The sequence below is a fragment of the Amblyomma mixtum genome, chromosome 1 (assembly GCF_055824585.1).
Source record: "Amblyomma mixtum isolate Tamu chromosome 1, ASM5582458v1, whole genome shotgun sequence".
Lineage (NCBI taxonomy): Eukaryota > Metazoa > Arthropoda > Arachnida > Ixodida > Ixodidae > Amblyomma > Amblyomma mixtum.
The window spans coordinates 276,103,990-276,119,889 of record NC_143012.1 but is presented as its reverse complement, the minus strand read 5'-3'; the positions used below and the strand labels follow the sequence as shown (position 1 = coordinate 276,119,889).

Genomic DNA, 15,900 nt, shown 5'->3' with positions numbered 1-15,900 from the left:
GTGTCACTTCTTTGCCGCCAGGCCCTAATCAGGAGACGTCGGAGTACTGATGGGGTGTGAAGATAACGCGGCGCTTTGGTTCTTCTTGTCTTCTTCTACTCTGATTGGCTCACGCGGGGGCAGGGGTTCCAAAGGGCAGGGAAATTCATAACCGCTGCTAACTGATTCAAATGGGTGTACTCAATAAAAAGTGAGTTCTTTAAAAAATTTTTATTGCTACTAGCTAACTAGTTTACAGAAAATTACGTAGAAATAGTTTTGGCTACAATTGGTGTTTGATACTGTGTAGCGACTTCCAGCGATTTCCACTTCTCATTTGCATTTGTTTTTTCCTCCACCAGTTCCTCAGGCGCTGCTTGAACCCTCTCCTCCCGGCCTCACATAAAACTCCTACTTGGAGCCCTAACGGTTTGACCTCCTATTGAAAAATAATCTTTTAATTCAGTCTACCAATCGAGCTCATTATGGCGACGACTAAGCCCTCACTGGCGAAGAAGAAGAGGAACCTTGTTTCGCGGGATGCGCACGAGCGAGAATCAGAAGAAGAAGCAAGACCCATGGCGAGCCCGGCTGAGGTTCCGATGTTCTCCGGCAGCAAGATGAAAGAGCAGCTGTCTAGAACCCACTCGAGAACCCACTCGAGAACGCACTCGAGAAAGGTTGCAAAAGTCTTCTCTCCGCCATCCGTCAGAGCGGGGACGACCACGTCGCTGGAGAATGCTCGCGACAGGACCATGGACTCGAGCAAGTCCACCGTCGCCAAGAGCACGCAGATGCCCTCGGCTCAGGCACTCAGCTTCTGGAGCATGTACTCTTCCATAGCGGCACACATAAGTTCCAAGTGAGTACCCGCACGTGTCCTGCGTAGCTACGCATGGTTGGTAAGAGTTACCGTGTGTAGATATGCACCATTCTGTTCCTGTAATGTGCTCTGCAACAACCTCACAGGGCGTTGTAGCAGGGCGACGTTGCGGGGATCCAAGCAAAAAGGAGTCGCGTTCTTAAGTCCGTGGGCAGTCACAGATGCAAGGGGAGCTGTCTCTGCAGCTTCGTGTGGTTCTGCTTTACAATGGCATAGCCACAAAAAACGCTCTTTATTGTAAACACGTACATTTGTCGTTCGTGATCGGTTGCAGCTCTGGTTATTGTCTCCCTTGCTAACATGGTCACCCATGCGCTATGTACAAGTACACTGTAACTGGCCAACCGTTCTAGCGATTAGCCATACGTTTGCTGGGCGTTCTTTATTATGTGCCCACAGTCGATTTATTTCGCCTCTTATAAGCTCACTCTCGCGCCACCTTATGTAATTCTGAAAGATCTTGCATATGAAAGCTCATAATCTGACCGTCATATAAATGTGAAAAAAATTCACCTGTGACCAGTCTAATCCGAGATTCCGGGGCAGTTGTTTACGGCGCTGAATACAGTACTGCCTCATTCTTGATTTTGAAGGCGCAAAAAAAAAAAAGAAAACGAGCGGAAGGGAAGGGAACGGAACACCAAAGGAGACGACAAGACAAAGCGCCTCCTGTCGCCTGCAGGAGGTGATTTGCACGACAAGAGGCACTTCGTCCTGTCGTCAGCCTTCGGGTTCCGCCCTGTTTTCCTGGCGCCTTTAAAATAAAAAATAATCCAAAACCAGCTAGCCCAAAAGCAAGTCCTCTCATAATATTGTTTATCCATAGTTTGTCTTCACTGGTATAGGGTGCGTGTGACGCCACTGTGCTGTCACTGGGCTGTCACGTCATTATATTCAGACCACTGAGAGTGACGTGTTGCCATGGCGCACTTCAGTAACGTCATGCATCATTTCACTGCATGCCAACCAACCAACGTGGCGCGATGTTACGGCAATGTCGAAGCCAACGCCGCTGAACCTGGAAACGCGCTACTGCTGGAAAGTGCCGATAATGCAATTTCAGAGCGCATGCACTTCGTTCCGTAGGCGCTACATCACCGTTGCCGACCTGGCGTGTGCTGTGGCGACTATCCTGGCCATCGCTGTGCTCATCCTGAGCCTCAAGGTGTTCGTTGACATGCTTGACAGAGGCAGCGCGCAGCACATCATCGTCAGCGGTCGCTTTGGCAACGTCATGGGACGTATACACAAGGTGGTGGGCCACACCAACGTCTACGCCTTCCTGAGTGTGCCCTACGCTGAGGAGCCGATCGCAGAGCTGCGCTTCCGACGAACGCGCACGAAATACGGCGAAGGTCCCGCGGCCCAGGTGCGTTTCCTCGCCTGCCACTTGTGAGAGCTGAATCCTAGTGGCACGCGGATTACATTTCGCAAGTGGCGAGCTGCATGCTACTCAGCATCTGGTCGCAGGCTCGAAGCCATCCCAAGTTTGCCGAATTTCTATGGAGCCGAAATGCAAAAGCGCTCGCAGTAGCAGCAGTTTATTTTTACCTGAATTGTTTCACTAGTCTTCAGGCGTGTACCCCTCTCCGTGGCGCCATGTGTGGGTGCCAGAGTCTCGGCGCGCTCTATTAGCCATTGCTGACTACCGACTGTGGCGTCTGTCAGCCGCTTCTATGAGGAGATAGAGGTGGTAATGATTAGGAGTGAGTTGGTCATTCGGAACGGTCCGGCATTGCCATTTTATTTGAAGAACTGTGGGGCAATCATCGCGTGGTCCAGGGGTAGGGTAGATATAGGCGTAAAGTGTAATGTGGGTTTGAAGTGGTCGCTAAGAAGTAAGCTAACTTGTCTGAGTCCTTGAGCGATTGAGTGATTGAGCGTGGCTGTGTATATACGTGCGCTCCCCTTCGTATAACTTTCTGCGCTTTTCTTATAAGATGTTTCAGTTTCTTGTGCTAATTCTGTATGCCGGAGGCTGTGGCGAGGAAGATAACAGAGAAGGCATGAATACATCAGTGCTTGCATGAGCTGACTGTTGTCCGTCTGTTTTAGACTATGCCATCGTGAGGATGCTAGTCTCTGCGTGCTGTATATTTGACTACATTATGTGATGGACGCCAACGGACGGAAGCCAACCAAGGAGAGTAGGGGACACTTTTTGGTGGGGTTTAGCAATGGGAGATTAGGAGCGTAATTATTTTAAAGATAATTGATTAGAAAGCAGAAGATAAACAACCACATGCCACCGATGGGATCCGAACCCATGACCTTTGTATTTCTCGTGCGGAGCCCTACCAACATAGCTGCAGCGACGACTGTCGAATCTTCAGCTTTCGGGAGTATTTATGTGTAGTGTAACCAAATTTTTAGTGTGTTCACCAGCACCACCCTTGTCCATATCAGCGGACGTACTACGTGCTGTATTACCGCGAGTGTGATGCAACGGTGAGGGCGGAAGCTGTGCGAGAGCCCTCTTATGATAACTATGGCGTCAAGGCTGCCGGAATCGAGGCCCTTGTTAGCTGTTGAGCAGACTAGGTTTTTTTTTTCGTCGTGTTCATCAATGGAAGATTATCAGGATAATTACTTTTAATGATTTTATGCTCAATATGCTGTATTATGTTGTGTTACCTTATGTTGGGTTCAACGTACCGAAGTCGCAGCACTAGGGCTATGAGGGACGCGTTAGTCGAGTGCTCCAGATTTAGCGTGCACTGATTTCAAACCAGTGATGAGGAATGCAAAGATATGAATTGAAGTCTTTGTAAAATGCTCCAAATTATCCTTCCGTGTATTCTGCAATATTAGGTACTACACTGAAGGGAGGCAACGTAAAAGCGGTGAAAGTACGATTATGAAAACGAAAAGCGGGCTGGGATGAAATTTAAAATTAATTTTTGAGGAAAAGAAATGGCGCAGTAACAGTCTCGCATATCTCGGTGGACACCCGTACCGCGCCGTAACTGAATGAATGAATACAACTTGTATTGATCCACCGAGAAGGAACCCCCAGAACCCCGGTCCCGGCACGCAGGCCTGGGACGCGGGTAGGGATGCTCCGCAGATTAAGGACTAGTGAAGTTACATCGTTGCTTCACGGCCTCAGCCGCCAGGAGGGTGGCTTGCTGCTAGATGGCGGGGTCCTCGCTCCGCAGCAAAACTTCTCAGGCTTCTCTACTGTTTATGTTTATGCCGGCTCCCGGAGAATCGGCGCATTCCCAAATTATGTGATCAAGAGTGCCTCTTTTTCCGCAATTCTTACATTTCGCATCGTTTGCATCCCCGGTCTGTGGTAAGTAGAACCCAGGATGTAATTTCGAGCTTGTAGCCTCCTCCAGATACGCGCCTCATTGTTGGGGAGAGATCGATCCGGGGGTGGAAATCTCCTTCTTTGTGATTTGTATTGTTCAGTAAACTCGTTATGTGTGGCAATGCTATCTTTTAATTCTCTGCATTCAGGTTGCTCTACGGCCGCTCGGTAGTAGAGATCTCGAGCGAGCTCGTGCGCATCCTCGTTGCCAGGGACAGATTCGTGAGCAGGTGTCCATAGTGTGGATATTCCTCTATTAATTGGTTTTGTTTTGAGGATGCGCTTGGCATCCTCTCAAATTCAACCTTTTGCAAAATTTCGTACGGCTGCTTTGCCGTAAGGGAAGGGATAAGGGAGGGAGTGGAAGATGAAAGGAAGAAAGAGGTGCCGTATAGTGAAGGCGGACAGTAGGTAAAGTAATTGTAATGCTCTTGGTTATGGTAGACTGCAAAATGGCACAGCTGTTTACGGCCACTGCGCAGTTCCTTGGAATATTAGGATTAACATTATTTTACTTTCTGATTTGAAAAAAAAAAATATCGTCTATGGTTGTGGCCTTGGTTCTAATTTCGATGTTCTTAAAATATTTTCGTCTCCAGATTTTGATCGTCTCTTCACATAAACTGTTGCCTCGAAACATTTGTTTTAATAAATATAAGATCCCGCATGTTCTTACACGGTCTCTTAGACCGAGAGATCCTTTCTGTATTCCCAGACGCTCCACAAGATATGAAACGATAGTAAGAGATTATAGTAAAAAATAACGGGCTGATAGCTTTGTGCGCATTTTTTTACCGCTTATAACGTAAAATCCCGTAATCACGCTGTGGTGTTCTAATACGGGAGATAAATACTTTTTCTCCGCTTAACCGCAGCTGATATCGTTCAAAACCGCCGCATCCCGTCCCGGGATCGCGTATGCTACCGAGCGCACGCCGAACACGGCGGGCCTTGCTCTGAGGGAACAAAGGAACGACACTCCGGCTGACACAAACAAGGCATTTATTGCTACAACAACAATAACGCCAGCTAGCAACAAAATTTGCTAAGGAATCGAGGTTGGCCGACTCACCAGCACGGTTACGAACGAATGTTCGCCCACGCTAGGGCAGTGCATACTGCGCGGCCGGATGGGACGAGGTGCAGGGGAACGTTCCTCCCCATGAGGCTTTGCCCGCCGACGAAGAGCTTCGCCCGCCGGCGAAGAGCTTCGCGCCTGAACGCCAGCGCGCGTCCTAGTTCCCAAAGAGCCCCCCCCCCCCCCCCCCATTCCCCCCCCGCGCAGCAATCACGGCACCCGTGGCGCTCGTGGCGCTGCGACACCGGCGCCCTCCCTTGTTAGGTAACTAAGCTCGAGAGGGTGCATCGCGGGGAACCCAACCACAGGGGACGAGGAGGGGCAAGGTCCCCACAATGCTTATCACGTAACGTAAGTGCACGTTAAATTACCCTAGATAGTCGAAATTTCCGGAGCCCTCCGCTACGGCGTCCCACATAACCTGAGTCGCTTTGGGACGTTGAATATGCATAAGCGATGTCAGTGCACGTTAAAGAACCCCAGGCGGTCGAAATTTCCGGAGCCCTTCACTACGGCGTATCTCATAGCCTGAGTCGCTTTGGGACGTCAAACCCCATAAACCAAACCAAACCATAAGCTATAAACCAAACCGTAATCAATTAACGTGATCGGTAATGTCATTGTAGATTGGCAATCAGTGAGAAATTAGAAATAAAATAAATAAAAAGAAAAAAGAAGGACAATGCGCTATCGCGTCTATTCTTAAGGCGAAGTTTAAGCGTCCTCCTAATATTGTTCTCTTACTGTATTTTCAATTGCATTCATCTAGGGCAGGGGTTCTCAAACTTAGTTCCGCGGAACACAGGGGTTCCGCGGGCTGTCTTCTTGTGTTCCGCGAGAACCCTCACCGGCCCTGACCCGGCAGCTGATATGAGACTGGCTCTAAGTGCTACTGAGCCACGCTTTGACTTGCTCTTAAAAGGGAAGCAGTACCACCCATCACATTAGTATTTGTATTAATCTGTGCAATAAACATTTAACTTTTGCAACTCTCTCTTTGCAAAAATGCACTCGACAACATTGCTGGTAAGTGAAAGCGGGGTGGGGAAGGGGGGGGGGGGGGGGTTCTCTGGAACTTATTGAAGGCTTTTGGGGTTCCTCCAAGCAAAAAAGTTTGAGAACCCCTGATCTAGGGTATTGCCATATGACTACTTGTTCATTTCTGCGCGACCTTTCAGCATTCAGTTACAGAGCACGTTCTTTTCCTGTGTATTTTTTTTTATTTTGCTTACTGAGCTTATGTGACGTTTCATCATGGCTTGTGCATATGTATACTCAGTTCCGCTGCCTGACGGGCTCTGCCCCTCAAGCCCTGTGAAGATTTGGCAGGCCGGATGTTTATTACTTTGTCCATGCTTGGCGCAAACTAGTGTCATTATTATACGCTTCCAAGCTACGGCCTCAGCATACCAGTGCGAGTCCACCATTACAGGGCCGGTAACTGCTCACAGACCTCTTTCCGTCCGTAGGTGCCGTTGATCTACGCGACGGAAGCGAGAGCGCCGTGCGTGCAGAGCATGACGGACGTGTTTGCCTCCGTGTCCGAAGACTGCCTGCACCTGAGCATCTGGACCACGTCGGCCCAGTGCAGCTCCCGACAGTGCGCTTACAGGCCGGTGCTCGTGTTCCTGCACGGTGGAGCGTTCCAGGAAGGCGGGAACAGCCACCCTCTGTACGACGGAAAGTACGCACTCAGGGCAACCGCACCTACAGACTAGTCTGCGAAATACCAAATGAACAAACTTTTCGAATAAACGAACTTATGCGAAATAGTCCGCTGAAACGTCATTGCATTGAGTGAAAATTAACTTCGATTACTTCAGCAGACGCTCGGAAAAGCACCGGCACTTCAGCAGATGTGCAGCAATTTTTGTCCTCGAAACTGAGAAGACTGCGATTGCTAAACTTCGCAGCTTTGCAGCGCCATATTTTCGCTTTCAGAAAAGACTATGGCGATGTCCTTTCTGGCTTCAAGCCGATCCAGCTGTCGTATGAGTTGGCTGGATCACTTGCCTTAATCGTAGCCTTCCTGCAGCCAGAAGGCAGTCACTCTGTGTGTTGCGGAACAATGGCCTTTGGTTTTGAAGTGCTAAAGGCTGCTTTATGTATTTGGACAAACATTTAATACCCATGTGGCGGTTCCTTTAAAGTATCAAGTGAGCAATATATGAGTGGAGTTTTCATTATTTAGAAATAAATTGTAACAATTTATATACTTGATATTTGCTTCTGTCCTTTCATGTGGTCATTTAAGTTGGTAGAAGCGCATGGTGTTGTTTCCGTGTCACGCTTATTATTACAAATAAATCCGCTGTGCATTCCTTTTCTCTAAGAATGAGGCAGTGTAGAAAAGCTGTTTTCTGCCAAAAGCGTCTTGGATACATTTGTGTGACGAATACACAGAGATAGAAAAGCAAAAATGCATGTTTCGTGGCTGAAGTTATGAATACATGCCTTCTAAGTGTACAACGATAAACATTTTTGGTCGGACTGATTAGCACAAGTAAAGAATAACAAACAACAGTGGCAAGAGAAAAAAACAGCATGGTGCAAAAATTTTAACTCGTATGTTTGCTGCGTGTCACAGAAAATTCTACGCCACAAAAAAGTTCCTTTTGCGTGAAGTGCAATAAAATGAACTGGATTAAAGGAATAGGGCCTTAATGTTTTTCTCTAACAGATTGCAGAACAACACGCAGTATTATTCATATATTCCAGAAATATAGTACCAAAACGTTGCAAGAAAAATTGCCTGAGCATAATGATATATATTGCACGCGCAGTTCGCATTTTGCCCTTTGCCTAATGAGGAAGAAACTATGAAGATATAATGACAGAAGCGACGGGCCCGGCCTTGTCTCCTTCTTCCCGCGGCTCGCGTATGATGTGTCTTAGCTGCCCCTGTGCCCCTAGGTGTGCGGACGACAAACACCACTCGCACTCAGTACATTGAGCTGAGCAGCCTTGTTCCGCAAAGATAAGAGCCAAGATGCATGCTTACTGGCTTACGCTACGAATGCAATGGTTTTGTGCGGCGGTAACTGTCCTGGTCACACTATCACGCGCCTAACGGAAGTCTCCGCTCGATCCAACCATGTTTTTTTTCTTTCTACCACCGCTAAAAGTTTTTTCTGCGCGGACGAACTTCCCTTCAAGGTACCTGGCCGCATATGGCGACGTCGTGGTAGTGGTGCCCAACTACCGCCTCGGCGCGCTGGGCTATATGAACGACGGCAGCGACGAGGCGCCCGGAAACGCCGGGCTCCACGACCAACTACTGGCCCTCGAATGGACGCGAGACAATATCGCCAACTTCGGCGGCAACGCCTCCAACCTGGTCTTGGTGGGATACGGCGCTGGCGCGGCGGCCGCGGGGTACCTTCTATTCAGCAAGGTGGCAGGCGTCTACGACGCAGAGGTGGTGCCCAGACGAGCCATCCTGATCAGTGGAAGTCCCTTGACGAGGTACGATGCTCCCTCAAACGTTCCACGAAGGGTACATATCAGAAGGTGCACTGGTTGACGAAAGTTCATCAGCCAGAAAAGTCGAAAGATCAGCTTCATCGTGGCCAGAACAGTCGCCGAGCTGTTCAGTGGCACTCGTGGAGAGCTTAGATGCTTTGGAGTGAGCACAGCTCTTCTCCCCGGGCGTGCAGAGCTCCAGGAGTGTACAGCTAATGTTCGGACTAGTTAGTCGACCAACTGAAGCATTGGCGGGCGCTACATAGGGACGACTAAACACTGGTTAGGTAGGGACAAACAAGGACAAATAACACGGAAACACGGTTCGGCGCCTGTGTTGCTCGTCACTTTTGTCCGTTTCTACCCGGTGTTTACTCGTCACTGTGCAGCGCTCGCCAATGCTTCCCTCAAGAGAGGACTGAAAAAATTACTACAAAGCCTTGCTACCGTCACTCACGAAATAAAGAGGAAACTTCTGAAAGCCTTCATTCTAAAACAGCGCAAAAAAGACACGGACAAGAGGAAAAGACGTACACACAGGCGCTGACTCAGAAATGTGTGTACGTCTCTTCCTCCTGTCCGTGTCTTTTTTGCGCTGGTTTAGAATGAACCACCACCAACTCTCCCAAGCTGCTACCTTAGCAAATTTTATTTCCGAAAGCCGCTGTACCACATTCCTCTCTCTCCCAATACTCGAATGGCAGCCAACAGAGCTATGGCGTACGGCTGAAATGCAGGTACCCCGACAATACACGGCTAATTAGCGGCCGCGTGAGGGAACAGGCCGATCGGATGCGCTGCGTGAAGGACGACCACCCGGACCATACCTGCCTGCGCGCTGCAGACTACAGCCTGTTCGCGAAGACAGCTCTGCCTCCAGTCTTCTTCCCTTCTTTCACGGGGATCATTCCGTTTCCACCTCGGGAGCTCATGCGGAAGGAAGAGGTGCGTGCTTCATGGGGCCCGAGACCAGCACACTTGTCTTGCCAATCGTACGCCCTGATATGACCGGCGCCGCTGTACACGTCACCTAGCTAGCTCACGTTGAGCTACCGCGCGTATTTACGGACGTGAGACTCCTTGCGAGGTCGCCGCATGGCCTGTAGTCGGCAGACGCTCACGGCAAAGGATAAATAAAAGCGCCTTTCCTGAACACTTGGTTCCTATTGATGTAAGAGGCGCGTAACACGCGATATAATAATTTTTTGAGTTCCTCTCTCAACGATGAACTATGCTCGGAGACCTGCACGCATTTCCGCTGTTGTAGTCGGATGTGCACATCCGACGCTGTGACGTGACCGTGTTCGTGACCAGTGTCGCTGTATCTCTTCTAGTTCCCGTTCGTTTTCCACGCGAATTAACCGCGCAGAAGCAATTAACACATTTCAGACATGGCACTGAATTAAATCGGAAATAAGGACGGCTCAGGATAAATAACTTGCTATTCTTGGAATCATGCTAACTCGATTCCTTGGAATGTGCGAACGATATAACGGCCGATTCGACTACCTTCGGCGATCCCATAAGGGGGAAGCATAAGTGCGAGCCTTCATAAAATTCTACTTAATGTCCTCAAAGACGAAATTAGTTAAAAGGGTGAGTAAAATAAGGTCTACTGCGCCGCGACGAAATGCTGCAGCACAATGCCAGCAGTGCGTAGTCATAATGGAGTAGGTACTTAGAAAAAGATCAACTATAGGACGAACACAGGCTGTTTTATCGCTAAACACTCGGCTCAGATGTGATGGTGGCGGCGGCGGCGAGACCCTTGCTACCAACCATCAGCTCTGAGGACGTAATATAACTAATCATGGTTGCAGTGTCCACAGAAGCTGGTGGCAGGTCGGCCATATCAGATTCCCAGCGCTAGGGGAGTGCTCATACTTTGCGTGCAACGGTTCCTAAGAGCCCGCAGCTCTGGGATGTCATCCGCACGAACGTAATCATCCGAGTAAAGAACTGCCGCTAGAACTGCTTAAGGTCGTTCCCACCGCGTATGTGATGCCACTCAGCCAACGACACCTGTTTTTGTTTTTGTTTTTTCACGAAGAACAACAGTCGTTAACCTCGTACGGTATTTACACATGACAAGACCGCGAGACGCGATCCACGGTAACGTCATTCGTCGAGCGCCGGCAAGAGCTACAGTAGCAATAGATACGCCAAACTACCAGCGCCAGTGAAAGCGGGAGGACGCGACGGCGAGGGTGACCAGAGACTTTCTGAGGCTACCGTAGCTGAGTCACCTAGGTAATCGTGCTTTCGAAACGTGCCCCATGATTACCGCGGTCACTAGCAGGAACACAGTGAGTAGTATGTCGCCGTTTTCTTCCCTCCCAGACACGCGTGTCCGGCGTGGATGTTCTTCTGGGTCTCATGAAGGACGAAAGGGATCTCGCCACAGAGTTCGCCCGCATGGTCATCAGGGAAGAAGAGAGGTTCTCCAACATCACGGCGGCCGCCCCTGACATGTTCGACGCCCTCGACCTAAACTACACCAACTTTAAGGCTGCCGAGGACAAATATAAGAAGGTAACATATCAACCAGGTTGCAGGGGTGGATTGTGCGGGGGGTTTTCTAGCGCCTGACCATGTGTCTAGGCGCACAGCTCAACGCTTCTACTTCCTTCACCTTATAACTCGATAGCATCAGGGAAGAAATCCGGGGTCGGCGTAAACAAACCGTGAGCAAAAAACCCCAAAGAACCAACCTGGGAGGTAGCTGGGCCATCTAGGTCACGTGACGTTGTGGCGTCATGACAACCTGCCCAGAGGTTTGTGAGAGAACTGCCCACCGTGTCTGGTGACAGTTAATGGTTGGTCGCGAGAGGCTGCTGAGAAGAGCAACCTAGATCGCACAAGTCCCGCAGCTGCATCGCAGGGCAGTGGCGCATCGCTCAACCGCTGAACCACTGCGTCAGGAGTGGTTCCAGGACTCCCAGGGATCTGTCAATGTTAAGTAGAGAATACCCAGTTCTGGATATATGGGCAATAACTCATTAGCTATCGCGTCATGCTCTTAAGACGGAGCTCAAGTTTTCCCTCCAACTTTTTGCTTCAAGTTTTGTTGTCACCAATGTACTCGTAAGTATCATTATGACCGTGCTTTTTTTAAATAAAACTGGCCACACTTTTCGGGAACTGTTTCACGTATTTTTTTCCTTTCAATGAGAGCGAGGTGCTTTTGTTCTTCAGATATTTGGTGCACCTTTCTCGTGACAGGTTAGCGGACGGAAAACGAGGCCAGAAGGTACACGCTTCCATATCTTTTGTGGTTGGCGTCTGTACACAAAGCTGTCGAAAATATGGAGGATACAAATTAACCTAACTGTAGCGAGAATAGCGTGCTGGTGGATTACCAAGATTATCTGCTTAAAGTGTGCAGAAAAGAACACGGGCGTCAATCTAGCGATTCGCCAGTCTCACTGCGCTGTACTTAGCCAGGCCGCAACCTAGCCCAAACTGTCATTCGTAGTCCTTTCACATCTCCGCTCAGATCAGATTAGAACCAACACTCAAGGGGGTGCGACAAGCACTACACACATCACTAGTTTGTTCTTAGGTCAATTTAGCTAAGTTATAAGAAGCGAGACCAGCAATAGTCAACATGCGCCTCACCCGCCGCGGTGGCTCAGTGGTTATGGTGCTCGGCTGCTGACCCGAAAGACGCGGGTTTGTTCCAGGCCACGGTGGTTGAATTTCTATGGAGCCGAAATTCTAGAGGCCCGTGTACTGTGCAATGTCAGTGAACGTTAAAGAACCCCAGGTGGTCGAAATTTCCATAGCCCTTCGCTACGGCGTCTCTTATAGCCTGAGTCGTTTTGGGACGTTAAACCCCATAAACCTAACGAAACCAATCAACATGCGCCTGTCTTATCTACAGTAGTCTTTTTAATGTGCGCGTGTTCCGGAACCAAATGCGCCAAGAAGAGATCTCAGTAGCAAAATTTAAGCAGGCGCATGCTTATTGTAAGTCGCTTTCGTTTCCAAGTATCAGGTGCTTACACACGTTCAAGTGTACGTGAGCAGATTGAAACAACTGATGGCGGGCCCCGCATTTAGCTGTATGTGTGAAGGCGAAGGCCAAGTATATGAAATCAGTACAGCAGAACATGCGTTACAAGAACAGCTGTGAGTGTCGCCGCGCAGCAGTCATGGATACTGCTGTCACAGAAGTTCTCTGTCCTGCAAAAATGTCTCAAAGCAACGAACAACAGAGCAGGCTCTATCTTCTTCCGGTTTGATGTTGCATCGAGGAAAGAAAGTTTTGTTAACCTAGTTTTGAGGAGGACGACGAGGAAAAACTTTATTTAACCATTAGTAGATTGCGGAAGCCAACTGTCCCGGAACCAAGAAGCATAGGGGATATTCCGCCGCCAACCATACACCGCCGCTGAGATCCAAAACCACGACATCCGACTCCAGTTTTTTGCCTTCGGCGTACTACGTCCACCGCTATGGACGAGGGTGGCGATGGTGAACATACTCAAGGTTCGGTTACATTACACATGAATACCACGGAAAGCAGAAGATTGGACACCCGTCGCCGTAGCTCAGTTGGTAGAGCTTCGGACACGAAATTCCGAGGTTGTAGGTTCGGATCGCGCCGGCGGCGTATAGTTGTTTGTTTTTCTGCTTTCTTGTAAATTATATTTAAGCGACAAATTAATAACGCTTAATTTGTAAGTATTTAACGCCACCAATTAAAAAAAATCCCCTCTGGTCCTTGGTTTCAATGACTGTTGTGTTCCGTCATGTGTGTCATAAAGCCTCTCTTTTCCATTCCCTTGCGCACTCGGTGCGCGTGCTCAATGGTTGATTGGTAGTTTGTCGCCATCGTCTTCGGCCGGGGTCCTTAGTCCAGGACTCCGTTGGCTGTCGCTATTCTGCGCGCGCGCTTGATAAGCCGTTTCGGGTCGTGTGGGTCTGGGCTGGACAGAGCAGCCTCCCAAGAGGAGAAAGTGGGATAGCGTATGGGTTGCTGGTGCTCCGGTAGGGCGGGGCATTCGCACCGGGAGTGGAAGATTGCGGGTGTAAAGAGCTGCCCACACAAGTCCCTCCACAGAGCGGACGCCATAGACTGGCGCCAGCTTCAGATGCATACTTTCCCAAACCCCACACACCGCACAATGTCTTGGATGCTACCCAGATTGCAGTCGTAGATTAAGGCAGGCGGATTGAAAAGGCCTAATTTTAGGTGGATATGAGAGCTGCCTGGCATATTGGTCATTTAGGCCCCAAGTGTGGGGTATCCTACTGGGCATCGCCTTGTTAACCTCCCTGCTTTTCCGTCCATTTCTCTATCTCTCTAGGCCACCATAAGCGGTCATACCTCTGGGAGTTCAGCAGATTAAACTTTTTTCGGTGTCATTAGTAGTAGTTGCAGTTGTAGCACTTAGTTGTAGTTTTAACCTACCGTAACAGAAAAGTTACTGACGTTGTGATTCATCCTCAAGCAGTCATTTTCTAATGAGTGTGGTCGGAGGGTTGCAGTGTCTTTCTGCTAGCCAATGAGAATGCGCATACCCTGAGAATTCAGTCGAGCTCCGGCGACGCTGAAGAAACATCGCTAGCGCATACCCTCCTCTCTTTTCCTGAATGTCCGAGATAGCTTCTTCGTCTTATAGAGCGATCTGGTGACCGAGCTGGTTGAAGCCAAATGCGGTTATCGTTCGATGTTGTCGATGAGAATGTCATGCTGCATTCACTACTTCGTGAGGCACAGCGCACTGACTTGCGCACATCGGCTGGCCATCTGCAGAACGGTAGCGGCTGGGAATCGACTCAAGCCTTCTACGAGCTTCTGGCGGACTTTTTAGTGACGTGTCCAGTGCGCGAACTGCATCGCCGGCTGGCCTCGGACTCTGGCAACCGCATCTCCCGTTTCCTTGTCTCTTCGACCGGTGCGAACTCGGAGCAGGATGCCATGCTGCGGCTCGTGTTCGGCCAACCTTTGGGGCAGCCAGTCAAGATGAAAGCCATGCACTTCGCCAGCCTCAGCCTCATCAGGCTGCTCGCTTACTTCGCACGTAATGGGTAAGCCTGGCGGCTTAGCATGATTTAGTTCCACAGGATGATCTCTTCTTACAGCGATAGGTGTTGAGGTTACGTTTTCTAGTTACGCGACGTAGTCATTTTGATTGGTCTGAACATAGTGACGTCATCTAAACATGCCGCCGAAGCATTAAACCCCTATCCCCGTCGGCCATGCGCCTTGTCTGCTTATTAAACCTGATTACTCCAATGCTGTCAATGCTGCACCCCTAAACCCCAACCTAACACCCTTTCTCGCTGTGACAAGCGGCCGAGGGTGTGCGCCGGACACTGCCATATACGGATTGATGATCAGCTGTGCGTGACGCACGCTTGACCTACACTCCTATACCACACCACCCCTACCCAGAAATCCGGCCGGCATCAGCATTTCGCGCCCGTGGAAATTCGCATCTCCAGCAAAAAGAGATATACGCCAGCCACCCTCCACTGTGTGCTTTTTCAAAAAAGATGATAGTACGCCCGGATGGATGCCACGTGCTTTGAAAATCGCGTGTAGAGGGTAGTTGTGGATAGGGTACAATGATGCCCTCCTCTCTCCAGTACCTACTTGATGTTATCACCAATAAGTATAAAAGTACACTATAGGCTATTTTTGCAACACAGTCTTTGAGGAAAACTTGACTTACAGAAGTTGTGAATTCCAAGCGAATTTTTCCTCTCTTTCCAGCGACACCTTTGTGATGGACGAGCAGCAGGAAGGACAGTTCGACATCACCGCCGCCGGGGCCAGCGACCGGAACCCCGGAGCGTTCGACGATCGTCAGGAACACTGCGACTTATTTAAGGGCCTCGATATCTGATGATGTACTCTCCCCTCGCAGTTGCCCAGCATAATTGCATTGCACCTTCTTTGTCGGGACGTGCAAGCTTTGTTTCTTCTACTGTTATTGTGGTCGTTGAACATTCTCTTGCGTACATTGCAACCACCTATTAAGGGTGCAAGAACTTCAAGATATCATTGATACATCTCTGTAGAACGCCAGTACTTTACTTGTATATTAGGCTTCAAGATGTTCACCTAGGAATGCCCAAAAGAAAATATTCGGTCCGATTCGATCATCGCAGAAACGTTTCAGAATGCTTCAATCTATCAAGAACTTTCTGCCCGATGCTGCTGCTATAGGTCCA

At 49.4% G+C, this 15,900-nt stretch overlaps 1 protein-coding gene across 2 annotated transcripts; it reads left to right on the top strand.

Moving 5' to 3' along the window:
• The first annotated feature begins 1 nt into the window (after position 1).
• On the top strand, positions 2-15,806 carry LOC149371776 (cholinesterase-like). Of its 2 annotated transcripts, XM_089566067.1 has the most exons (9): positions 2-190; positions 342-841; positions 1,949-2,231; positions 6,723-6,937; positions 8,410-8,718; positions 9,453-9,660; positions 11,056-11,247; positions 14,477-14,751; positions 15,440-15,806. In XM_089566067.1, the coding sequence occupies exons 2-9, from the start codon at positions 465-467 to the stop codon at positions 15,570-15,572; spliced, it is 1,992 nt and encodes a 663-aa protein (XP_089422193.1). In that variant the 5' UTR covers positions 2-190; positions 342-464; the 3' UTR covers positions 15,573-15,806. The 2 variants fall into 2 exon arrangements, with proteins under 2 accessions (XP_089422193.1, XP_089422194.1); XM_089566068.1 differs by lacking the exon at positions 14,477-14,751 and having other exon boundaries at positions 3-190.
• Positions 15,807-15,900: the final 94 nt, after the last annotated feature.